Source organism: Salvelinus namaycush, chromosome 13 (assembly GCF_016432855.1).
Source record: "Salvelinus namaycush isolate Seneca chromosome 13, SaNama_1.0, whole genome shotgun sequence".
NCBI lineage: Eukaryota > Metazoa > Chordata > Actinopteri > Salmoniformes > Salmonidae > Salvelinus > Salvelinus namaycush.
In genome coordinates, this window is record NC_052319.1 from 28,789,250 (window position 1) to 28,817,115 (window position 27,866).

A 27,866-nucleotide genomic window follows, 5' to 3' on the forward strand; every position below is an offset into this window, starting at 1 on the left:
AACGCTTATTAAAACATAAAATAGGCTACACTTTCGAGGAGCGCCCAACTGAGCCCCCAATGGCACACAGGAATGATAACTTTAGAGCTCAAATTCCTGTGAAATAGTTTGCCAAATATAATGTATTGTTTTACTGAAGGTGCTTCTGTGGAAAACCGGTGCTGCTCGGGAAGATTTCATCGCGCCATGTTTAGCGGGAAAATATTTTGGAAATGGACCTAAACAGCGCAATGAAATAAGAACAGTTAGTGCACGAGGGTTGACGGTTTCCAGTAAATGTATTTCTAGGTAGGATATTAACCCCCTGATATGCATCTGTCTCGTCGGTATTTACAGTAAAGGCTAGCCTACTGTGGTCCCAACATGGATGACTTGACTAAAATGTGAAGTTCCCGAGAGGGCGGGTCTAGTCCTGTTAAATTACATTTTAGCGCAGTAGCCAGACTACACTGATAGAGAAACAGGCGAGGCTCATTCGCCATTACAAAGAAAGTGTCTCTTGTTAACAGTAGTCTATCTAAAATACATCCCATCGAGACGCAAACATCTGGGGGGGAAAGGCTGGTGGAGACGAAACTCCTGCAGTACAGAAGATGTTGGGGGTGGTAGAAGAAATGACCAACGGCAACGGGTGAGCACTGGACAGAAAATAACTGTATGATGAACCAAATCTGCTTCTATAAAGAGGTTGTAGAGTATTATTCGACGTCTGACTCTTGACAAACGAAAATGCAGCCTGTTGCATTCAATGACCTGGATCAGCGCTGTCTGCGAGTCGGGCACAGAAGAGTTGATGCAGTGTAGGGTGTGGCCACTGGTGAAGTAATGTAACAATCACAACGCGGCCTACTTTCGTTTATAGAGTTTATAGGATAGCCTACTGAACAACATGGAGTAATCATGATCAATCTGGTTAGGCCTATTCACAATGAGATATATGAACAAACGTATTTTATTTGCTGCTCTGCAGGGGGGCTACTTTGCTGACATTTAAAGCCTGAATTAGATTGTGCAGTTGTACTTTACAGTTGTAGACCTACTTGTTGCAAACTTCGGATGATATGTTACGAATTGCAACAATTTGTGGATGTCCATCATCCATTTTGTATGATATGTTACGAATTGCAATTCATACAATATGTTAATTGCAATTAGTACAATATTTTAGGGAATTTGCTAAACGTAGGATATGTTACGAATTCCAATTTGTTGTCACGAACTTTAGCTAGGAGGCTAATGTTAGCTAGGGTAGGGGTTAAGGTTAGGCGTTAGGTTGAAGGCTTAGCTAACATGCAAAGTAGCAAAAAAAATTAAGTAGTTGCTAATTAGCAAAATTTTACAGTGATGACATTCGAACACGCAACCTTTGGGTTGCTAGACGTTCACGTTATACGCCCACCCAGACCAACCACCATACTTTCATTTTTGCCATAAGTAACCTGTTTTATGTAACCATACCAAATGTGACATATCATACTAATTTGAGTGTCCCGGATTTACATTTACTATCTTACGTCTAGTATATGAGACTAGACTGAAGTAGCCTAGGCCTGGGACCATTTGACACCTTGTTGTGGTCATTAGGACAACAGTGTTTAGGCTGTGTTTACACAGGCAGCCCAATTCTGATCTTTTTTCACTAATAGTTTTTTTTGTCAATCAGATCTGATGTGAAAAGAGCTGATGTGATTGGTCAAAAGAACAATTAGTGGGAAAATGTAAATGCAGCCATAAAGGTCCAGACCTAAGTCCATAGTATACTTACATACAGTACAGGGCAGGAGCTGCATATCCATACTGTCCAGGTTTGTCTCAGTGAATATGATGATGCTATCTCCCACCATCCAGTTGTTAGTGGTTACTGTACTTCCATTCTGCCCCATGAGACACGTTCGTTTCAGCAGACCCACTTCCTGGCTTGTTAATTACCACCCCACCCCCGTGTGTGTGTGTTACTTTATTTAGATCCGGGATCTCTGCTCCTATCAGGAAGGACAACGTTTTATCCTGTACTCATTCACCGGGCCACATTCACCCAACATACGTACAACAGGCTCTGTGATGCATTTTGTCTCCCCTGCACTGTCTGCCCCCACAAACAAACATTCACACTCACACTCCGTATATAACTTCCTGTCCTGAGCTGCTGTTGGGGAGGGAGGGAGGGGGAGAGAGAGGAGAGGTCATGATGTGGAGAGCGGATGTCTCTCTAGTCTCCTGAGTCTCTCTGTCTTTCAGTGCTCCATCCTGACTAGGAATGAGCTCTGTGGGAACATTGGACATCAGAGCTACTGTCAGTCAGATAGCTTCTCTAGCTGTCACACATATTTGTACATTTACACATTTGGTATACCTTGTTTTTTTCCTGGAATTGTTCATATTTGTACTTTCCCTGCCCAATTTATTAGCAGTTTTGACCTTTTTAATATAGTAGAATTTCTGGCCAGAGCCTGAATAAACTAGTGCCATAGTAGTATGGCAAGTCTTATCCGATTCTGGATTTAGACTGAATCATGTCTGTTTACACAATCAAGGCTTACCAGGCAGGTTCCCAGTCTCTGTCTTGCATTGGAATGGCATATAACATTATTAGTCATAAGTTTCTAGCATGACATTGAGACAATTGTATGAAATATTTCTGGAGCTAATGTAACTATTTAGGTCTCAGGCAAGGTTACTCATCACATTAACGATGGTTTACCAAACCGTTACATTTGCACTTACTTGGCTAACTCCCACATTTTAGTCTCCTATTCAGTCTGTGTGGGTTCATGTGTATATCGCCCTCCGGTGGTCACAGTAGACAACAGCATTGGTGAAATGAGTTGAGAGGAGCAGTGGCTCTGCTTCCCAAATGTCTGTGTGGTCTCAGTGTGGTATTGTGAGTGATCCAACACAAACCTATTCCTGGTATCTTCCTGTGACACACACAATAAACAAAGACAATATTTTGTAATGCACACAGCCCACTCCCTCCCTAGCCCTGACCCTACTCTAGCCCTGACTATGGCTGCAGTGATACATACAGCCAGCTCTCTCCACCCTTATCCCTGTCCTCAATCACTGAACAGACTGCACCCTATGAGTCAGTCAGCCACTGTCGTGGAGAATCAATTCAAATATAACTCTTACAAGAACTTTGTGAATTCAAATATGCTTTTAATACAATTGTATAGCCAGCTGGAATGTCCCGCGGAACACACCCCTCTCCCAGACCTCCCGTTCCTATACTTATACACACATAGTATTATGTCCATCCCTTATGCAAATGAAGTTTCCTTTCTGAAGTCATTCACCACCATCTGCTTTCAATTAGTTTATAATGGTGGCCGGACCCTCTATCCCAGTGTGTCCAATTACTTTAGGCGCCCATGTGTCTGGTATGTATGTACTTAATGGAATGGTCAGACTATATGTCTAGTGTCCAATTGCCTTAGGCGCCTATGTGTCTGGTCAGTTGCACTTAATGGAATCAGCAGACTATGTGTTTATGTGCTGTCCTATACGTATATATGTATCTCATGTACTTCTACAAATCCCTCCTCTGAGGCTAAATAGCCACATAAATTATGCAAATATGACTTTGGAATGGGAAATGAGAATACATATGATGGACAATAAAATAAACAAACAAAGTAAAGCATATAAACCAACTAAACCAAACATCTCCAATGTGAAAATAGGAGTAAAAGATCCAATCAGAAACATTAAAGAAAACCTAACTAGACCAAACATCTCTAGTTTTCATAAGAGTAAAAGATCTAATTTAGTATAAAATTAAAAAAATTAATATATTACATTTTTGAAAAAACATGAGCATGTAGGTACCTAGCCTTGCCTGAGGTTATCTCAGTTATGTGAAAATTAAAAAATTAAAATAAAATACAATGAGTATAATACTAAATTGAATATGAGAAAATCAAAGACCTACATGCAGTTACAAAAGAAAATTGACACAACATCATTCTAAATTTAAGCATTTCAACATGATCCTCCCTCGCAGACACCTCTCTAATAAAGTGATATCAATGATACCAACCTTTGTTAAGAAGATTAAGGACATGGTCCATAGACACTTGTAACCGGAATACCCTCTGTTACCTAACATGTTTTTGAAAGTAACCTAGTTTTTTAGAAGGCATAACTAGCTTTAATTAAAGGAAACCAGATATATTCATTGATATACATATCTAAAAATTCAACCAAACATACAAAAACACAAGGCCTTAAACAAAAATAGATATACTAAAATCCTTACATAGGAGCACAGTCCTCATCCTTACAGATTCTACAATCTCCTTTTTGACATTTCGCGCAAAACATGGGGTCTCCATGATGATCATGGCCTTCCACATTAAATTTTGTGCACCACTTGCACTTACGGCGCAAATGACACTTTTTGTGGACATGTACAAGTAGACATTCGCCTGAATTTGGGAATACAGCATATACAGGTAGACCATCCTTACGAAAATCATGGCAAGCATAACCACCTCCAGGAACTACTCTATATAGACAGTTTGGATTCCCAAAGGGGCAGTCCAAAGGTCCACCGACCGCATTACAAGGCTTTCCATACTTATTAGTATACTTGCCTGGGCTACCCGGTACAGGATCAATCACCACAGGAGGGTCATCTCTCCTTACAGACATCTATTTAACTGTTGTCTGAACCACAATTGACTTTACCAGGGGTATAACACAACAAAATGCAATACCCAAAGCCAACAACCCTCCTCCCAACATGATGGCCATCCTAGCAAACATGGCTCCCCACTTTCCTAACGCTAGGTCCAACCAAACGCATACATGAGAGTCTAAAACAGCATTAGCCTTTACTTCTGCTCGTAATCCTTTGACTTTGGCCATAGCAATATTGGGAATAAAGGTGCAACAGTCATCCCCAAACATGACACAAACTCCACCCTTCTCCGCTAAGAGCCAATTGAGATCCTGTCTATTTTGCCAAGTCATTTTACTGGTAGCCTGTACCTGTTCCCCCAACGCCGTCAGATCCGAGTCAGTATAGTTAATGAATCTCTGTTGGTTGTAGTATATATAATTAATCCACTCTAAGTTTTTATTTGGTCTTATCCACAAAAATATAGATTCAAATCCTGATTTAACCTCATCTCTGGCCTTGAAATCCCTAGGTACACCTCTAAGCAGTCCAATTGCATTAAGGTATACCTCAGGATCCTTCTCATAAGCCCTTTTAACTCTAGGTTTAACATAGTCATCATGGGGTGATTTAATAATAGTAACCTATTTAATTGCTCTAACTAAGGCACAAAGACCAATCCATCCATCAGATAATACATTCAACAGTTAGTTTCTGGATGTGTGGAAAGAACAATCAGCAATACCTCTGTCTTGATTTTTCAACATAGTAAGAGATGGCGCAACCTGAGTTATTTTACCACACAACCCTTCTCTATTCATTATCAACCCTTTATCATTATTTCTACGTACTCCCACATTCTCTAACACCCAAATAGTATCACATTCTACAGTGGTGTTTCCTACATCCATTCCTTCGGTGTGGTGTCTGTAAAAACATTCATATTTTCCTTTAACCACGGTACTTCTGTCTAATTGAGGTCCATTTGATTCAGTTCTAATGTTATAGGCAGCACAATCATTATCTCCCAGCATGGTCTCATTAAACATAGTTTTACCCCTAGTGCTTACCCAGAGCAATCCTACATTCTATGTCACACAAGGGAATAGAATACTTTCTATTGTTACAATGGTCATTTTTCCAACTTACACAGTTTTTAAATGATGCTGGTTCAGAGACTATTAAAAGATCAGACAAAGTTGATTTTCTACACAAAATACAATTGTCCATTTTGTGTTTGTTTGCCATATACTTAGCTCATTCGTATCACTCCTTCTTCACTACTTCTTCTCGTGTGGTGTCCTTGAGTGGTTCTAATATATCTAATTCTGTCGCTTTTTCAATGTTCTTATCTTGAGGTAGATCATTAGAGTTTATCAGAAAGTTCCAAATGTCAGTAAAAAACTCTCCTGACTCTGATGTCTCAGGTTGCTTTGTGGATACGGTGGTCTGCTTGGTAAGGGCAGTCGATGTCATCTTAGTGGTAGCTACTGTGGTCGTCACAGCAGCCGCCACCCTTGTTGTTGTCACAGGTTCTTCCTGTTCAGGTGCAGGGGTAGGATCAATCTTAATGACCGTGGTGCTACTCCCTTCGGTCACTGTTGTTCTTGTTATTTCAACTATTAATTCTTCACCTTCAACTGGTTCAATCTGATTCATGATGAGCACCCTCTCGTCCTTTTCTTTGATTAATGTCAGGTCACATCCTTTCGGATCCCAAACGACTTGTCCCTTTGTTTGGTGATGTGTCCATCCACAGAGTGCCATCTCCGGTAAGGGTTTGATCCTTATGATTGAGATAGACTTCAGTTCTCCTGCTTCTGTTATAAGTTGAGGTGGAACAGAGATTCTAACCTTGTCAGTCTTTTTGGATTGTTCAGCTGATTCCTTTCTTCTCTTCCTGCTTCCACCATACATCTTGATTGTGCGTGAGTCTGTTGTTTCTGTACTAATGTTCACGGTTACTTTTGTTTATGTCAATGTCATTATTCTTTTGTTGTTCTACCTTCAATTGTCTGTAAAGGAGGCCATTCAAAAGTTTAAAAGTCAATTGTGAGGAAATCCCCATTTTCTTCAGCTCGCGGGACTTTTCCTCCTCTTTCTTCACCTGAGGCTCCCTCCTCAGGCCGGACTTAGCTTCCATCTGGAAGGGTTTCAATTTTAGGGAAGAAATGTTCTCATTCTGTTCCTTGTGAGGCCTCTCCTCCTCTTCTGGGTGCATTAGTCGGTGCACCTGTCACATTTTGGCTTTCACTTGATTTGCTGTTTTCTTGGCTCCTCCCTGGCGTCTCAATCGTTTCCGCTGCTCCTGCTCCCTCCGGGCTCCCTCCTGGTGAATCAGCATCCTCTGTGTCCTCATCTCTATGTGGTTGTATCCTTCTCTCTGTTGGGACTCAGCTGCAGTGGTTCAGATGGTACCACGTCTGGCTTCTTTTCATTTGGACGGCCGTTCTTGTTGCTTTGGCCACCTCATAGGGTCCTTCTCTCCTCGGTAGATCCCACTTCCTCCGGAACACTCGAACGTGGACTAGATCTCCTGGTATCACTGGGAGAGGTCCTTCTGGTCCCCTTGGATCATCAGACGCAGAACCTCTCGTCCTGGTTCAGGTTTCTGCCTACTTTCTGTGAGGCATTCATACTTAGAGACTTATGGCCTCTATTCTATGATTGCACCATACATCCTCTTACTTCCATCACTCATCACACAACAAACTGACATTCCAGCTGAAGCTGGCGAACCCCTCTCCTTCTGGTTTCCTAAACATAAGACTTGGAAAACAACAGACAAAACATAACAGCATTGACAATGTTATGTGTTATGCATAAACATATTCATGAAAACTGAAATCTGAGACCATGACAATTCCCACTCTCTCTTCACCTGACTCTATGCCTCCAGGATACTTTTCTGCTGGACTCCACAAAAATAAAAGCCCTAAAAAGCTTCCTCATGCTTCCACCCAGTCTTCCCCTTTTGGCCCCAGGTTCTGAGAGGTGTTCCCAAATCATGTCATTTTTTACTTAGTTTCCCATCTGCTCCATTTTAACTGATAATCATGTGCATAACCTTAATCAACATTATCTCTTCTTGACGTAATTCAACACTATATATGCTTTCACATCAATTCCTTTAACATGTTTGTTTAGAGTATAATATCCTATCATCTATTCTTTTTCACATGATGCATTAAAAAATGAAACAAGTAGCCCCCAAACTCAACCCAGTATGTCTATAGTGGAATCTAGTCTCTCTCTCTCTCTCTCTCTGATTCCACGTCCTCTGTCATGGTGTTTTCAAGCTCACCCCTTATTCAGCTGGACCTCACTTCTCGTGAGACTTATGTACCCACCAAAGAGAGACATGAAGAACTTTACCACTGCAGTGTTGTAAGAAGTATACCACCAGCCTGGTGTATCTTGATGTACACTCAGTCTCCAGAATGCAGCCCAAGCCCTTCCATTTCTGGCTGTTTTTTCCTGAGGACATACACACTAACACATGGGTTATTCCCTGACAGACTTTCTTCTTATAGCAAGATCACTAAATCTTAATTTTTAATAACAGCCCTATGTAACCATTCTGCCTCAAATACCTGGCCTCCTGCCACAGAAATATTCATAATGATAGTCAAATGATGGTCCCTACAGCAACTGCTGTAAAATAACATATAATCAGTCAAGTGTCTTCCAGTTGGATTAATATCCAATCCTAACAAAACTAAGTCATAAGTTTCTTAAACTTTTGCTCTAATGTTCAAAATGCCACCACTTATTCTTTTTACCATATCTTTAGATATGTGAATTGTTCTATTTACTTTAGAATTGTCCCTATATGTTACACAGCCAGCTGTCTTTCCTTTTCTGTGAATTATCTCTATTATTATACATAGTTTCTAGAAATAACACCCCTTCACTACCATTACCTTCATTTATGAGTCCCCTAACCCATAACAGCCATTGTTTGATACATACTTAAAACATCCTTAAGTCAATTTATATATCATTTATATCAGTATCAGTCCCTCCTCAGGAACATATACACAACCTTATGTTCCTCAAAACAAAAATAAATTGACCAAACGAGAAAGAGAGAAAAAAAAAAAAAAAAAAATTATAATAATTACACATTTGCAATAAATTACCACTATTTGTAATGTAATTAAACCTGGAGAAAACGTCCATCTGTTTCATTCTATGCCCATGTTATTATTGGTCTCTTTCTTCTTCATTCTTGGGTATCATCGCACAACAGACTACCTTTTTATTCAATTAAACATTACATTTTATCATTACAATTCCAATGACATTATAAAACAAAAGAAACAAAAAACCTTATCTAAAATTCTGTAAGTTTTGTCAACCTCCTTGTCTCAGGATTAGTTTCCAGAGCTTCCCTAGGCCTATTAAATTTAAACAGTTCTATATCTAAATAACTAAACAGTTATTTTTTTTTTAAATACATTTTCCAACCCAATATTCAGGATAACAGTCCGTAGTGTTTACTTTAACTCAAATTTGACCTTATCTATTCAATACACATCATCCCTTTAATAATTAACATTTATACTAAACACTTTTATTACCAGTATTATCTATTTTCCCAATAGCCCTTCCATCTCAGTTTTTCTCTCATGAGTGGCCTGGTAATAAAAGATCAGTACCCCAATTCCTTTAAGTCATTATTCTCCCTGGCCCATATCATTTCAGCATGTGTTTTTTTTATTTTATTTTTTTATTTTTTTTAGATACAGTTCACAGGTCATCAGACACAGTTGTCCCTCACCATTCAGTCGGTTAGGGTGGGTTTGAGCTCCACACCCACTTGTAGTGATATTCTCTCCCATGCCTTAAAGCATTCTGACGTCACCTTTTATGATAACTCCCTTATTCTACTGGTGATCTCTCAGATGAATTACAGATGAGGTATTAATCAACAAAACCCTCACAGAAACCCACACTCCAATAAACCCTTTGGAATAACTTTCAACACTTTTTATATGCAGAATGAACAAAGCACATTTGTGTATTTTACCCAAAGACCATGACCCCAAGAAACTGATAATTTTTACCTATGAACTCATGTTATATCAAAATTAAAATTAAAATACAACCTATTTGAATAAGTTATTCAATTTAAGGGTACAACTCTTCATAATTTTCCCAGGGACATAACAGATTTTCAAAGTAATTATACAGTTTGAATAGAGTCTGGTGTCTTTTAATCATTTTATAAGTAAATCCCACCTGTTCCAACAATTTCTAGTAAAAGGTGATCAGTCTTTCACAGGAAATTCTTAGGATTCAGGGCATTTTGACACCATTAATATGTTTCCACTCCCCCTTTCTTTAGGAACAACTTAAATACATTTTTCAAAAACATTTCCAACCTTTTGCATACCCAATTTGAAACTGAATTGGAAAAAACCCTTCCAATAAATCTACTAATGCATATTCATTCCCAGTACATGGTGTACTTACTAGTGAACCATAAGCCAATAACGCAAAGGGACTGGACTCACTCATCCAGAACTCCATTTTTTAGCCTTATCCAGATATTTTTATTTTTAAAGCAACTGACTTTAATTAACTGCTTTCCACAGTAATGCAGTCCCCAATGATATTTTGACCAGAGAAGATTAAACCCTTTTTTTCTGGAAAAGAAAGTTATACATATCGTTAATATTCACAATGTTACCTTTTAATCAGCAAATAGTTTTTATTCCATAAACGTCTTAACAGTTTTCAGAGAATGACGGTATAGAATGCCTAACAATTAAAATTCCATCTGTACTCTACTAGATGTCAAGTCAAACGTGATCTAATACTTCTTCTTGACCACATATAAACTGTAATCTCTATGAAACACTCATTGTTCGCTCAGAGACTACACACCGCCAAGTAAAAAATTCCATTCTCACTAACCTCAAACCAATTAGTTGTTTGTTATTTTGACAAGGATATAAACTCTTGTATAGCGGCATTTCCTGCTACCGCACTAAGTTCTAGTGTCACATTACACTAATTTTCCCCATACCCGCTATACCCATATTCAAAACAGAGAGCTATTTTCTTATTCGTTCTTAAATATTGTCAATAGTTCTGCTAATCACCCGCACGTCTGCGAGGACTAGAGGAACCACATTTGTACCTCATCGCAATGTATTTTCTGATGATAGAATGTTGACATCAGAACGCCTGCAAATCGAGCTTCACATTTTGGTCCCATGCGACTGTGCCTCCCTTATTCTATTCATCCTGTTTATCAGGTAATAGTGTCCTGGATTCCACTATTTATCTTAACTAACCTAGATTCGTTTTTAACTTTATAGTATAATTTCAATTTATCGGCGATTCTGTTTTCTCTTTTGTTACCCACTGTTCTATCCGTATTTATACTATTCGGTTAACGCCTTTTTAAGTATTTTTATTTATTATTTGTTTTGACACCTTTTTGTTATTTTTACCGCGGTCTCTTACCACTTTATCACATCAGTGTTTTTATCCTTGATTACAACTTATTTTACTTCGATGTTTCTTAATTCCGTTCCATCTGCCTAATAGCAGTTAACTGCACCCTTCCTCAACCTTCTACTCTGTCACAGGAAGGCTGCGCGCTCCCTCTTCTGGACGTTCTGCCTACACACACACAACCTGTCCTATCTTTCTTCCTAATGTTCTATCTTTACACAGATCCACTCATTTCTTACAACATTTTCATTCATCCTTTTTATTTTTCATCTGTTCATTCAATCCCTTTGTTTTTACCTCAAAACAACTTAGTCTTTCTTTATTGACTTAATTCACTTCCTCCTACATAAGCCTAGACTGCTAAGATTTCTACAATATGACGAGACTACTGTCTAATCGGATCAGCTTGTCTTCATATCCTATTCACCCCCCCAATACTGATCTTTTCTTCTATTATTAGAGTAGTATTGTGGCGTGACCTACTGAATTACAAAACCCTGTTAGCTAGACAGAGCGGTTTTTTATTCGCAGGATTTCTTTTGCATTTGAACGCCGCACAATCGGGCCAACGTTTTTCCTGCAACCTAACTATTTCACCCGTACAGTCCTCCTTTCAGAGCGGTAACTATGAATATTTATTTAACTACTGATTTATGTTTTGACCGTATAAGTTACTTTTGCAGTTGAACGCCGCACAATCGGGCCAACGTTTTCCTGCAACCTAATATTTCACCCGTACAGTCCTCCTTTCAGAGCGGTAACCATGAAATATTTATTTAACTACTGATTTATGCTTTGACCGTATAAGCTACTTTTGCAGTTGAACGCCGCACAATCGGGCTAACGTTCTTTCTGCCTTCTAAATATTCATCCGTTCAGTCCCCCATTCTGGGGCGGTAGCCATGAAATATTTATTTAACTACTAAATATTCACCAACAGACCCTTCTGCCGTGAATATCCCACCCAAGCAGACCTCTTTAAAAATGTTCCTTTTTTAAAGAGCGGTATCGTGGCTTCCTAACTACTTATTTATGCAGTTCTCTGTTATCTTTAGAGCCGTTATTCATAAGTAACCTGTCCAAGCATTCCTTCTACTAATTTTATTGAAGAGGTATCACAGGATTTTCTACCTACATTATCTGTCCCTTATTATAGCCAGCCATCTCAGCCAGATTCGCAAACAACCGCATCATTTAAGCTACACATTCGAACGGTCTGATCAGAACGAGCGCATGCTCCGCTAAACACCTAACACAAGCAAAGTTCACAGCGCCTATTCACTCAGTCTCTATACTACATGCACATACATTTATATTTAATACTATTCCCCAAATTACACATACATGCAAATTCATTGAATTCAAAAGTTCTTTAGTATTTACTGGTTTCTTTTTAGGAAATTTGAAAGAGAGACTTACATGGCGCCCCTCTCGCTGAGACAGGATCTCTGAAGCAATCCATACAAACATTTCAACTATGTAAGAACAAGCTTACCTTTTTCATAGTTGTGGCCATAGTGTTTGCAAGATTGTCCAAAGAAACTATCTCCAGCCCTGAACGCCATTCCTCAGTCCCTGTCCCTCCTGGCAAGCTCGCCAAATTCTGTCGTGGAGAATCAATTCAAATATAACTCTTACAAGAACTTTGTGAATTCAAATATGCTTTTAATACAATTGTATAGCCAGCTGGAATGTCCCGCGGAACACACCCCTCTCCCAGACCTCCCGTTCCTATACTTATACACACATAGTATTATGTCCATCCCTTATGCAAATGAAGTTTCCTTTCTGAAGTCATTCACCACCATCTGCTTTCAATTAGTTTATAATGGTGGCCGGACCCTCTATCCCAGTGTGTCCAATTACTTTAGGCGCCCATGTGTCTGGTATGTATGTACTTAATGGAATGGTCAGACTATATGTCTAGTGTCCAATTGCCTTAGGCGCCTATGTGTCTGGTCAGTTGCACTTAATGGAATCAGCAGACTATGTGTTTATGTGCTGTCCTATACGTATATATGTATCTCATGTACTTCTACACCACCAACACTCAGCCACACACACATGCATGTACACACACAAACACACACGCTCCATCATCACGCCAACCACAGGCAGGCCTTCCAGGCAGCCAAATAGGAAGTGATGTGGGTGAGCAGAGGCAGAGATAGCAACAGACACAGTAAAAGAAGACACAGTAGGGACACAGCAGTGACAACAACAACAGCAGCAACCTCACAGCAGCCTAACAAAATACTTTGGTAAGACATTCATATTTTGTTATATTTTTCTGTTTCTTCTACATGCAACCTACACAATCTGCAGTATCAGATCTTCAGATCTTGATTGTTGAATAAAGTATTAGTGAGTTTGTAGCTCAGTAGCCCACTCTTCATCTTAGTTATGTTAATTCAATGTCTCTTTGAAAGAAATGTCAAAAAATATTTCCAACCAGATGGCTGGAAATCTGAGGGCAGCATTGGTCTATAAGACTGCAGTACCTGTGATATCCAGAAAGTGGCAGTATCTTCATGTTTTGGTGGATTTGGACATTCATTTACTTGGCTTTCCTCTGGCTGATACCACTCTTGTTTGTCTTGGGAAATCTATGCAGAAATCACGTGTTGTTCCATAGAAAGAATGAATTATATCAACCAAGTAAATCTCACGGACAGTTGATCACAGTACTCAAATGTGTCAGTGTTGCAGTCAGTCAGTTAGAAAGTGGCTGGCGGCCTACACCCCAGCTCTACCCTCTAAACTAGGACTGGAATGTAGTGGCTACAAAGGCAGCATTAAGAGGACCCTAATGGGAGGTGTGTGTGTGTAGTGTGTGTCTTTCAGCCAGTCATCACATTCCTGCTGAACATGCTTAATTTTCGTACTCAACTGATATCCTTATAGCCTCAGGCCTCTCAGGATACTAAAGAGACTCTCACTAACTGTGAATGTTATTTTGGGCATTAGCCTACTCGCTTTTATTATTCTGATCAAATTACAGCAATCATCACCACCATCACGTCTTCCCCCCACAGGTTAGATATTTTATAGTTGCAGCTAGTTTGTCATATAAATGTAATTTACATTTACATTTAAGTCATTTAGCAGACGCTCTTATCCAGAGCGACTTACAGTAATAGTTGCGTTCATGTGTGAATTTCATGTAATGAATGTTCTGTGTGTGTGTGTCTGCTGGGTGTGTTGTCTCTAGAGACACCCATGCCCTAAAGATAGTTCTATCTCTCTCTTTACACGCACGCATGCACACACTCACACACTTACCTCTCTCATTGTATTAGCCAATAACATTCTCTGAGCAAGAGGAACAATATCAAATTAAGGCATTTAGTCATAATGTGCTGAAGGCAGACTCACAAATCACATCAACACTGAGTAAAAGGCAAGTATACCACTCTATGGCATTTCAATATTCATTTTGGACAGTTGTGTTGTCCCTGTGTGGGTCATTGTTTAGTTGCTGGAGACCCATACCGTCAAATGTTTTAGCCTTTCTAGTAGTCTGCTACACCAGGACCTGCCTGTGTCTCTGGTCCTCTGTGTAGAACTCTCTTTGCTCCTCTCTCTGTCTGTGTGTTTATTTGTTTGTGACAACTCTTTATTTGCTGTGATGTTACAGGTCGTGTATGGCTCTCTTACCCTAATGCAAGTGTTTGATTGGGTTGTTCTCATGTTGGTGTAGAGATTGACACTGGTCTGATATGGGTGGGGTTAGGGACTGTGATATTGGCTGCAGTAACATGAATGGACACACACACTAAAGTCCCAAACAGGAAGAGGAAAAGGTGTTATTGTGGTGTCAGAGCAGCCATCACTCTGTCACACCATAGTGACCATGTAAACTCTGAACTCTTCGGGCAAGGCTCTGGCCCTGTGTGTGTGTGTGTTTGCCCTGTCTGAAGAGTTCAGTGTACAGTTTTACAAATGTGCTAAGGAGGGTGTGAATACATAGGAAACTGAATACACAGTACACACACAGGTTGGATTGGTTCATTACTTGGGGCTCCAATGGCACTGTTTGGTATCCTGAGGAAATCTGAGAGGATGAGGAGTTCTATTACGTAATAGTCCTTAGGAATACATCTATATTGTCAGTTTAGTTCACCTCTGCTGATATTTATTAGTATTTACTACAGATCCCAGGTCTGTGAAGGGGCCACTGACTGTTTATGCTTTTATCAATTAACTGAACAATGGGCAGGAAACACACTGCCCTCTTCTATCACAGAGACCTCTCTCTTAGGCAGACTGAGACAGAGAGAGACTGGGGACAGAGAGAGAGACTACAGGAAGATAGAGGCTGCACTGTAGACAACTTATCAACAACATATCAACATCAACTAACCGTCATGTTGGGTTGATCAATGGAAGGGATCTCTCACGAAAATTAGAGTTTCTATTGGACAAGTTCAGTTAGGTCCCGCCCCGTTTTGTTCCGTTTAGAAACGTTTTGCAACGGAATCGGCGTAATGAATACGCACCTGCCTTAAGGCTGAGAATTTGGGTGGAGTGAGGAGCTGATAGGTGTGTTGGATCAGAGCCACACCCCTGATAGGTCATTCCTCTAGATGTGTGCCTGAAGGTGTGTGTTTGTCAGAGATAGAGGGAGTGTGGAATGTAGTAGCCGGCTGTTCCAGGAGAGCGTGTGGACTGTTCTGCCAAGGGCTTCCCAGGTGTGAGCTGCTGTTCTGGGCTTGGAGAGGAGACTGGTGGGGGTCAGTGCTGGTTGTCGGCCTGTCGAGCTTTGGAACTTACTGATCACACACACGAGGAGGATTACTGACTGAGTTTGTATCCGTGTCCCGGTGGACGGACGGACGGAGGGAGGGAGGGAGGGAGGGAAGGAAGGAGGGATGAACTCTCTGCGGCTGAAGGAGTTGTCTAACTCAGACCTGTACAGACGCAGACAGGAGAGACCTGACAGCTATGAAAGCATAGCTAGTAACAGCCTCAGGTGAGACTCCTCTCTCTCGCTCTGATTTCTCTCTATTTGACCAGACTGCAGAGCAAACAGGCAGCAGGTCAGCAAAGTGTACTGTAGTGGGGGATGGTTAAGGTTAATACTTGATGAGTCACCATCTGTTGGTGTCCTTTGTGTTGTAGAGAGGCAGAGAACCTGGTCTGTGTGGCCTGTGAATATGACTGAGGTGAAGCCTGTGTATGTTAGCCTCAAAGATATCCGAGAGTGGAAGACTCCTCACTTGTCTCTAACATGTAGGCTCACTTTTTGTGAACAGTCCCATCGCTAGTCAGACTGTTGAATAAACTTCAAATTAACTTACTTTACCTGTTGTCTGCTGGTTTTGTCCATATGTACGAGGTACACAGACAAAATATCCACAGAGTAGTGTTTTTCACCTAACTTTCAGTACGCTGGTCTGTATGTCGGTTTGTATTTACAATGCTGACGTAATTCGCATGCGACTTGGACAATAAGTCAACAATGGCCGAGTTTAACCGAAGCACAGTCCAAAGGCTGTCCCACGCAATCAGCTGGCAAATTTCACAAGCACTTCCAGCTGATTGCGAGGGAACACGCTTTGGTCGACAACTTTTGATCACATTCGGCTATTGTTTACATATTGTTAATCATGTGAAATGCATCAGGAGATGAAGAAGAAAAAAAACAAGCAACAAAACTTACCGGCGCTGTAAAAAGTTGGGTAAACAACACTTTCCTGTGGTTACCCTATATCTTCACTTCCTACCGCCAGATCCCAGGCCTGTGAAGGGGCCACTCTCCATATACTGGCATATAGAGACTATTGCGTCTTTTTTACAGCGATTTATTTCAGACTGATATTCATGGAGTAACCATGGTAACAGTCTGTTTAGACAACGTGTATGTACATTTTGGTTATGGGTTGTGTGCGGATCCTGTCTGAGGGGGGTTTAGAACAGCAACACATTTTTCAGCGGAAACCGTTTACTCCAAACCTAAAACATTTGCAACGAAAACAAGAGTTTCTATTGGACAAATTCAGGTAGGTCCCTCCCCGTTTTGTTCTGTTTGCTATGTGCTTCTTTTTGGTTCCTGAAGTAAACGGTTTCCATTGCAAACCATTTTTCAACAGATAAAACGTTTTGCAATGGAATCAGACTAATGAATACACCCCTGTCCTCATTGTTCCAACAATACCAACCGATAGGCATGGGGAGGCATGTTGAAAGGGAAAAAGAGAGGCTGTTTTTAAAACAAGGTACCAATTTTGGAATAGAACATCCCCATTCTCTCTCAATCTCTTCCTGCTCTCTTTCTCTCTCTCTTTCTCTCCAGGCTTCTACCTTCCCATAGAGTGGCAGGTAGCCTAGAGGTTAGTGTTGGGCCAGTAACCAAAAGGTCGCCGGTTCAAATACTTGCGCCGACAATGTGAAAAATCTGTCGATCTGCCCTTGAGCAAGGCACTTAACCCTAATTTGGTCCAGCGGCACCATACTACTATGGCTGACCCTGTAAAAATACTAATTTCACTGCACCTATCCGGTGTATGTGACAATAACACTTTTTTCCCTCTCCTTCTGTCTCTCTACCCACCCTCCCCCTTTCTTTGCCCCTGATCCTGCTGTAATTAGAGGTCTGCATCTCTCCCAAGGGTCAGACATGTGTCATATCACAAACACACACACCAGCCTTCACTGCTAAACATGATGCACTGAAGTGCTTTGTCAGCAGAACTGAGCTAGTAACAGAACATGAGGTCACCTGGTCTCTCTGCTGTGACATCATTGGTTGTAGTGGTGTGTTCCTGCTATGTGTCCTTCACATATGACCCACAAACACACGGTTCACATCCCAGGCTGCCACACATCCTCCCAAACCCTCCTCCTTTCGCTCAGCCCTCAGCAGGAAATGGAAATCTGAAATTATGCCAGTAGGGCAGAGGGGCAGGGCTAAGGTTTTATGGACGTTGGGAACGAAAGCAAAACACGGAGGTTAATGTGTGAGATACAGTACACTTTGCACAAAAATAACTAACATGTCTAAAAAGATAGCCTACATTCTACTTTCTCCCACTTTTCTGTGCCGTTGGTTTGAGGTGCACAGCCACAGGCTTTCCCCTTGTTGTGTAGCATGTAATGCCAATACAGCCTTTACATTTCTCCATTAGGGGAGAGTGGGGTAAGTTGAGCCGCACTCGTTTCTAGGAAACCATCCACCAAATTAATAATTTGACCAAATATTTATAAAGAGGTCATCATTTCACGGACTAAGTTGAGCTTATGGCAAGTTGAGCAAATGTAAGTGTTTTCTTCACAGGTGTAATGCTAGGAATTATCGCTGAGATGAGGTAACAACAGGGCCTGGCCTATGTTAAAAGTGTTTCAAAAAGTACAAAGTGTTTGTTAGGCGTTAAGCCTGTGTTGCTTAAAATTATTAAAAGACAAAAAAGCGATTATGTTGAATTGTGTTTGGGAAATAAAGATAGAAAAAAAGTTAGTGGTAATATTTACAGTTGAAGTTTACATACACCTTAGCCAAATACATTTAAACTCAGTTTTTCACAATTCCTGACATTTAAATCTAGTAAAAAGTCCTTGTCTTAGGTCAGTTAGGATCACCACTTTATTTAAGAATGTGAAATGAGAGAATGATTTATTTCAGCTTTTATTTCTTTCATCACATTCCCAGTGGGTCAGAAGTTTACATACAATCAATTCGTTTTTGGTGGCATTGCCTTTAAATTGTTTAACTTGGGTAAAATGTTTCAAGTTCACGCGTCCCACAATAAGTTGGGTGAATTGTGGCCCATTACTCCTGACAGAGCTGGTGTAACTGAGTCAGGTGTGTAGGCCTCCTTGCTCGCACAAGCTTTTTCAGTTCTGCCGACAAATGTTCTATAGGATTGAGGTCAGGGCTTTGTGATGGCCACTCCAATACCTTGACTTTGTTGTCCTTAAGCCATTTTGCCACAACTTTGGAAGTATGCTTGGGGTCATTGTCCATTTGGAAGACCCATTTGCGACCAAGCTTTAACTTCCTTACTAATGTCTTGAGATGTTGCTTCAATATATCCACATAGTTTTCCATCCTCATGATAACATCTATTTTGTGAAGTGCACCAGACCCTCCTGCAGCAAAGCACCCCCACAACATGATGCTGCAACCCCTGTGCTTCACAGTTGGGATGGTGTTCTTTGGCTTGCAAGCCTCCCCTTTTTTCCTCCAAACATAACGGTGGTCATTATGGCCAAACAGTCCTATTTTTGTTTCGTCAGACCAGAGGACATTTCTCCAAAAAGTACGATCTTTGTCCCCATGTGCAGTTGCAAACCGTAGTCTGGCTTTTTTATGGCGGTTTTGGAGCAGTGGCTTCTTCCTTGCTGAGCGGCCTTTCAGGTTATGTTGATATAGGACTCGTTTTACTGTGGATATAGATACTTTTGTACCTGTTTCCTGCAGCATCTTCACAAGGTCCTTTACTGTTGTTCTGGGATTAATTTGCACTTTTTGCACCAAAGCGCGTTCATCTCTAGGAGACAGAACGCGTCTCCTTCCTGAGCGGTATGATGGCTGTGTGGTCCCATGGTGTTTAGACTTGCGTACTATTGTTTGTACAGATGAACGTGGTACCTTCAGGCGTTTGGAAATTGCTCCCAAGGATGAACCAGACTTGTGGAGGTCTTGGCTGATTTCTTTTGATTTTCCCATGATGTCAAGCAAAGAGGCACTGAGTTTGAAGGTAGGCCGTGAAATACATCCACAGGTACACCTCCAACTGACTCAAATGATGTAAATTAGCCTATCAGAAGCTTGTGAAGCCATGACATTTTCTGGAATTTTCCAAGCTGTTTAAAGGAACAGTCAATTTAGTGTATGTAAACTTCTGACCCACTGGGATTGTGATACAGTGAAATAATCTGTCTGTAAACAATTGTTGGAAAAATTACTTATGTCATGCACAAAGTAGATGTCCTTACCGACTTGCCAAATTAACAAGAAATCTGTGGAGTGGTTGAAAAACAAGTTTTAATGACTCTAAGTGTATGTAAACTTCCGACTTCAAACTGTAATTCAATACAGAAATATGTAGGTGGCTTAACTTACCCCATACCCGGGGTAAGTTGTGCCAGAGACCACTTTTTTTTGGACAAGCTATGTTTTTAGAACTGAAATGTTTACATGAATTCTGATTTATTTCCATGGATACACAACATCCTGAAATATATGTAGATATCTTTGTTAGAAAGAATACTATATTTCTCTTGATGAAGTGAAGCTGAATGTAAAAAATATTGCTCAACTTACCCCACTCTCCCCTACCATGGCTACTGTTGACACAGCCAGGGGAAGAGAGGGGTTTGTTTCGTTATCATTCTCCTTAGTGCTAGCAGCCTTATTAGCCTGTAGCTCCAGTCTCATCTGTGTACGGAGCCCTCGCTGAGACATAACCGCCTCAGTTTTGTCTAGGAAACATACCTGTCAAACTCAACGTTCGCCTCTGGCAGGGAGGGCAAAGTACACAGGTACAGTTGTGTTACTGTATGGCTATCACAACTAAACAATAACTTTGGTTTAAGAAATAATTAGCCTGGAAGATTCTTAGAGGATTCCTTGGGAGCCAGGGTTTGTAAGGTGGCCTGGGCCAACTGGGGAAAGATTTTGAGTTTATAGGGGGCCTTGGGAGATCTGTGGCTGGGGTAGTTTGGGATGGCCTGGCCTGGTGTTGCCAGGGAGTGTGTTTGACGGTATGGCATAACCCTGTCTCTGGCCCTGACCCAGGTGTGGCGTATTCTGGTTGAGCAATGAGACCTTGCAGCTGTGCTGTTGCACCAATTTCTCACCAGCAGGAAATACCATCACCATAGTGATTTATACTGCTATTCGGTGTGACTTCGTAATACAATGCCTGTCTGACAACACATCTGTAAAATAATGTAGGTCCTTTATTCATCCTACCAGTGCTGTGTGTGATCCTGTGTTGTGTTGGCAATCAGAGTATTTACTCTAGAACTTGACAAACTAACCACAGAGAGACTGTTTGTAATACTTTCCCCTTCAAAATACCTAACTAAGCCTATGTATAAACTGTTATTCATCATGTAGCCACAGCCTGGGTTAGTTTATATAGCCCAGAGGAGAAATGTTTATATTGGCTTTAAGATCAGACTGTCCCTATTCGGTCACAGCAAAGTCTTCCTTTGGCATTATCAGATGGTTGTATTATTGTATTATCTCTGTATTGATGTTAAACGCATCTAAAGCTGCTTTTCTCATCATCATCACCACAACAAGATGCATTTTCTCACAGTGCAGTCTAAACCCCTGCATCATGTAATGTTTCTTGTCACCTCTCTGTACTGCAGACCCCCAGGTGGCAGGGTTTCTCTCTGTACTGCAGACTCCCAGGTGGCAGGGTTTCTCTCTGTACTGCAGACCCCCAGGTGGCAGGGTTTCTCTCTGTACTGCAGACCCCCAGGTGGCAGGGTTTCTCTCTGTACCGCAGACTCCCAGGTGGCAGGGTTTCTCTCTGTACTGCAAACCCCCAGGTGGCAGGGTTTCTCTCTGTACTGCAGACCCCCAGGTGGCAGGGTTTCTCTCTGTACTGCAGACCCCCAGGTGGCAGGGTTTCTCTCTGTACTGCAGACCCCCAGGTGGCAGGGTTTCTCTCTGTACTGCAGACCCCCAGGTGGCAGGGTTTCTCTCTGTACTGCAGACCCCCAGGTGGCAGGGTTTCTCTCTGTACTGCAGACCCCCAGGTGGCAGGGTTTCTCTCTGTACTGCAGACCCCCAGGTGGCAGGGTTTCTCTCTGTACTGCAGACCCCCAGGTGGCAGGGTTTCTCTCTGTACTGCAGACCCCCAGGTGGCAGGGTTTCTCTCTGTACTGCAGACCCCCAGGTGGCAGGGTTTCTCTCAGATACTCAAGTAATGTGCATGGATCTCAGGTTAGGATTCAGGACATTTAGTTGGTTTGTTAGATGGTTAGACACTGTTCTTCAAGCATATTTGTTTTGTAAAATTTTCAGTGGACATTTTTGAAAGTAGTCCTGGTGCATAGAGTTGTATGTTTTTTAAAACTTTACAATCATTGGTTTTTGTTTGGAATACCTTTTAAAGTGAAGAATTGGAGTCTCATCATCATTCTGTTACCATGGCATCTCTTTAGAGTCCTGCAAAGCCATGTCCCAATGCAGAGAATGCACTCCAGAGCCACCCTGTCTGCTGGTGACAGTTGCTGAGGACATTTTTAGGCCCTAGCCCCTCTGGGTGGCCTACTTAATTAAAGGCTACTGGTGAGGCCACACACACACACACACACACACACACACACACACACACTGATATCAAGTGAACACACAGACATTTATACATTCGCACACATCTTGGCTCACTTACACATTAACACTCACACACACTCTCCCAGTCTGGATGTGTGTCAGTCAGATACTGTATTTGTTTACTCTCCCCTATTGCCTCAGAACAGGCTGTACTACAGGCCCTGCACGCGCACACCACAGGAGGTTGGTGGCACCTTAACTTCTTAGTGATCCCTTCGCGATTGATTTGACAACACCCAGTAAAATATCAGGGCGCCAAATTCAAAAACAGAAATACTCATAATAATAAATCATACATGTGTTATACACCGTTTTAAAGATGAACTTCTTGTTAATCCAGCCACTGTGTCCTATTTCAAAAAGGCTTTACGGCGAAAGCAAACCATGCTATTATCTGAGGACAGCACCCCATCAAACATACACATGAAAATCATAATTCAACCCGCCAGGTACAACACAAAAGTCAGAAATAACATATAATTTATGCCTTACCTTTGAAGATCTTTTTCTGTTGGCACTCCAATATGTCCATTAAACATCACAAATGGTCCTTTTGTTCGATTAATTCTGTCGTTATATCCCCAAAATGTCCATTTATTTGGCGTGTTTGATTCTGAAAATACACCGGTTCCAACTCGCGCAACATGACTACAAAGTATCTAATAAGTTACCTGTAAACTTGATCCAGACATTTCAAACAACTTTCCTAATACAACTTTAGGTATTTTTTAACGTAAATAATTGATCAAATTTAAGACGGAATAAACTGCGTTCAATAGCGGATAAAAACAAAGTGAAGCGTGCTTTCAGGTCACGCGCCTCTAACAAACAGTACACTTCACTCGACCCTCGTTCTGAACTGCCGTACTTCTTCATTTCTCAAAGGAAAAACATCAACCAATTTCTAAAGACTGACATCCAGTGGAAGCGATAGGAACTGCAAGCATGTGCCTTAGAAATCTAGATTCCCATTGAAAACCCATTGAAAAGAGAGTGAAAAACAAATCCTGGATGGTTTGTCCTTGGGGTTTCGCCTGCCAAATAAGTTCTGTTATACTCACAGACATCATTCAAACAGTTTTAGAAACCTCAGTGTTTTCTATCCAAATCTACTAATAATATGCATATCCTAGCTTCTGGGCCTGAGTAGCAGGCAGTTTAGTTTGGGCACACTTTTCATCCGGACGTGAAAATAGTGCCCCCTAGCCTTAAGAAGTTTTAATTGGGGAGGACGTGCTTGTGGTTATGACTGGAACGGAATTAGTGGAATGGTATCAATGGTTTCCATGTGTTTGATGCCATTCCATTCACTCTGTTCCAGACATAATGAGCCTTCTTCCTCTCAGCAGCCTCCACTGGCGCACACACACACTGATATACACAGGGAGAGATATCATGTAAATCTAAGCTCCAGTTCTGACAGGATCTACAGCCTGTGAACAGCTTTAGTAGAGTGGATCTGGCAGAATCTACGATCACAACCCCCATGCACCCCCGTGCAACTCATAACAACCTCTCTCTCTCTAATAATAAACCTCAATTTGGGCTCCCGGCTCCTCCATGTTGCTCATATGGGCTTCATGGGAAATGCAGTGATTTGGCCCGCTGGATGCTTTCTCTCTCTGTCCCTTTTCTTTCTCTCTCATTTTCCTCTCGCCATTTTTCTGTCTCCCTCTCTCAGAAAAAGTCAGCGAGCGAGACGCTTCACCTGTTGTTGTGGAATGTAAACTGTGTAGTCAGGAATAGGCTAGGGCCTGAACGACAGAGACATGGAAACACATGGAAACACTCCTCTCCTCAGTATAATCCGTATGCTGTAATCAGGGTGGCAGCTTAGTGTTTCCTGTTTTGGTCCCGCCCTCTGTCCCATTGTCCTGTCAGTCAACACCAGTAGTTCCCAGTCTGTTTCCTATGACCATTTTAATCCACTCTTTATCTGGATCAGTGGTGAGAATAGAAGGACCCATGTTGTGTATGAGTCTGAACCTGCTAGCAGTAAGTCACACACCAGCCGCTCTCACCAGGGACAGGAAGGAGGGTAAAGCTGGCCCCCCACATACACTGGGGCTTGCGTCGGCTGCCAGAACCTGGTTTGGAGATGAGACTTTCCCGGGCATCTATTTGTAGAATAATGGAAACACGCAGGAGATTGGAATAGCAGAGAGGAATGCCCCTGCCCTCCTGGTTTATGGTCTGACACTCTGTGGAGAGACACATGTCCACAGTGCTCCATGCTAGAGTGACACAGGCTTACTACACACAGCATTGAGATTTGGAGCTGGGACACTGCCTTGGTTTTAAAGTAATTGAAGAGGTTTTCAGCTGGACAAATAGTTTTTCTTACAGAGGATGAATAGTGTCTCCAGTAGATTTCTTCTCCTGACCATTTGGTGGTGTAGGAGTGTCATTCATTTAAGGAGGGGCAGTCAGAGCTGTAAGATGTGATGAATTTAGCCACATAAACAACTATTAATCACTCTGATGGCATAGAGCAGATAAAAATAACAATAATAATGATAATACTTTACATTTTTCTAAGTGTTTATTCACTAGATTAGAAATGGCAGAGATTACTTTTATCTGTTTATAATGTTTTCATATGGCAGAGCTCATTTTTCATTCCTTAATCTCCCTTGAGCAAAACACTGAGTTGCTGAACTCAGCCTGTAGCGTTTCTGACTCGGATCCATGTGGTGAGCCAAACCATCTGTATCTCTCCTGGAACTGTGAAATCACAATGTATCTCTATAGGTGACAATGTACAGAGAGAATGTGTGTGTTACGAACGGCCATTGCGTGAACCGTGTCAATGAAAGGAATTGCAGGACCACGTTGTCTCATGCGAACGTTGGGGGACATTTATTACAAATCCATGGCCCTCAGGCTGAAAATAACACACATTGTACTGGTGGCAATAAGTACTATGTGAACCCAGGAGACCTGAAGCCCCACCCCATAGCACCCAAATTTATATATATATATATATACACTTCCCCTCGGTCACAGGTTCAGCTCATCACCTGTGATCAGAGATCCAGGGAGGAAAGAGAGGGAACAGAGGAGAACAAATGAATACACAAGATAATAACATAACTCCCATTCATTCTTATTTAAGAAGAACAGATCAGGGTGTAATGATGAAAGTATGCATATAACTGTATGTTGATGAAATATGGATTATGATACCAATTTAGCTACTGACCAGTGGAATAAAGGATAAACACTTAATAATATGCATTCATACATCAACTCATACTCCTTTTAGATAGAGCTGACAGGCACCCCGTGAAGCCTCCCCTTCACTGTGTGTGGGTGTGTGTCCAGTCACATCTGTCTGCTCTAGTCCACTGGCTGGGTGGGCTCTTAGTTTGAAAGATACACCCCTTAACGGAGAGAGGAAGGGAGGGAGGAAGGGTGACACAGAGAGGTAGGGCAAGAGAGAGAGCGTCTAGAGACAGGGTGTGTGAGAGAGTTGAGGGAGGGTGAAAGGGAATGAGAGAGTGTGAGCAAGGGAGAGAAAAAGAGGGAGGTAGATCAGGGATCTGTGTGAAGTCAGGTCAGTCAGTCTCCTTCTCAGTCTGTGCTGCTCAGACCATCTCTCTGGATTAGTAATCCTGCCCTTTGGATTGGATTGTTCTGGGAGTGTTTGGGAAAGAGCCTGTATTTGAAGAATAGGCCTGGGGCAGGGTGTCTTGGACTGGGAGCGTGTACTGACTAGTATTTGGACTACCGAGTCGTGTCCTATGGAGGTTCAGGTCCAGAGTCGGCCGCTGCCACCCACCATCCCGGAGAATGGGGCGGCCCCTGACCCTGAACCCCACACTGTTAACGGTCATCGTCATGCCAACAGTGGGGAGGCAGAGCTGCCTGTCTCCAAGTCTCAGAGGAGACGAAGCGATGTCAAAGTCTACAAGGAGTTCTGTGACTTCTACGCACGCTTGTAAGTCCTGGAGCCAGGATACATGTTACACACTGGGGAGGAGGTGTGTGTAACATGATATAGTGGATCTCTGAAATCACCTAAGTGATTCAGTGATAACATCTGACTAGTATACATTATTTTGGGATTAAACCCACTCAGTTGATTTATGGTTTAAGGTTATCACAATTAACTGTCGTTGACCTTTGCTTGTAAAAGCGTATTGGAAATGTTAGGAATGAGAATAATTCTGGTATTAGGAACAGTTTGATTAGGAACAATTCTGGTATTAGGATGTGAATAATTCTGGTATTATAGCAGTCTAAGGAACAGTTGATGATCTGAATTCTCTAAAGTGTTATTTGACATGAACACACAGTTGTCCGGTTTCATGCTCCAGGTCATGGTACCATGGTGAGGTAGTAGACAGTGGCTCAGAGACCCTGTGCTATTTTAATGTTGGGGGAGTTTGTTATGCAAAGTGAAATATGCCGGCAGGCATGATAACTATGTGTCAGGGTGTGTGTGCATTCGTCTGTGTGTGTGAAAGGAAGAGATCTAGGGGATGAGGGCAGGCTAAATATATGTGAGCTTTTTTATGTTGTGCCTCTGTGAATAGTGAGAATGAGGGTTACTCAGATAATGTTGGCCATTGGGGGTAATGTTGTCAGCATTAAAAGTATATTATCAGTGAAAATGTTTCACATTTCAAACAAGATTAATAAGTCAGCGAATATGTCTGGAATGCTAATCATTAGCAAGTCTATAAGGAAGTGAGGGTTTCAGTTTGAAGCTTTGACTTATATGGGGAGGCTAAGTCCGATCCTTAGATGCCTCATACTCCAGCACAGACCATACAGTATCTTTCAACCATTGGGACAGAATAGCCATTAATACTCCAGTATGGTTAATAAAACAGAAGCTCTGACTTGTCACCCTCTGATGTGTGATGACAACCTGGTCATTTTATAAACATGAGCACTAGAGACAACGGGGAGTCATAAGATCAAAACCCAGTGAAACATCATGATACCGCTCTGTCTCCCTCTCTCTCTCCCTGTGACACAAACTCACTAAGTTAGTATCATGAAGTATTTACCAAGTAGTTCAGCACTGACTTAATAGTCGTTCTGTCTATGGGGGAAATGCTTGAGGCTTTTGTCACTTCCTTCCAGCAGGGCCAGAACAGGGCGTCTGTCCTTCCTTCTGTCTGATGTCACATCAGGGTCCTGACAATATGGCCCCCATACGTACATACATTACATCAGACAGTGTGATGAGAGCTGTAGAATAGCTTGACTGATCCTCTGCATTGATTCCACATCTTGTGACAATACGTTCTGTGTGCTCTGGAATGTAGTGAGTTACTGTAGTGTTGATCCTGCTGTAGGATATACAGTTCCTATATGATGAGAGCGGGAGGAAGAAAGACACGAGAGGGACAGAAGATTGAGAGAAAGAAGGTCAGGTGTCTCTCTGAGACGAGGGCAGTGCCATATACACTGAACAAAAATATAAATGCAACAATTTCATAGTTACAGCTCATATAAGGAAATCAGTCA

General features: G+C 41.6%; 1 protein-coding gene across 4 annotated transcripts in view; it reads left to right on the plus strand.

Annotated features, from left to right (window-relative positions):
• Positions 1–506: 506 nt before the first annotated feature.
• Positions 507–27,866, plus strand: part of LOC120058398 (LIM and senescent cell antigen-like-containing domain protein 1) — a 41,898-nt gene continuing 14,538 nt past the window's right edge. For 2 of the 4 annotated variants that reach the window (XM_039007032.1, XM_039007029.1), the window contains exon 1: positions 16,607–17,091. Coding sequence is in view for 3 of the 4 variants with exons in the window: in XM_039007029.1 (XP_038862957.1) it covers positions 16,952–17,091 (140 nt within the window). In the remaining variant the exon portion in view is untranslated. Of the gene's footprint in view, positions 632–15,951; positions 16,062–16,606; positions 17,092–27,866 lie in introns of those variants that run through there. The other 2 variants (XM_039007031.1, XM_039007030.1) reach the window with 2 other exon arrangements.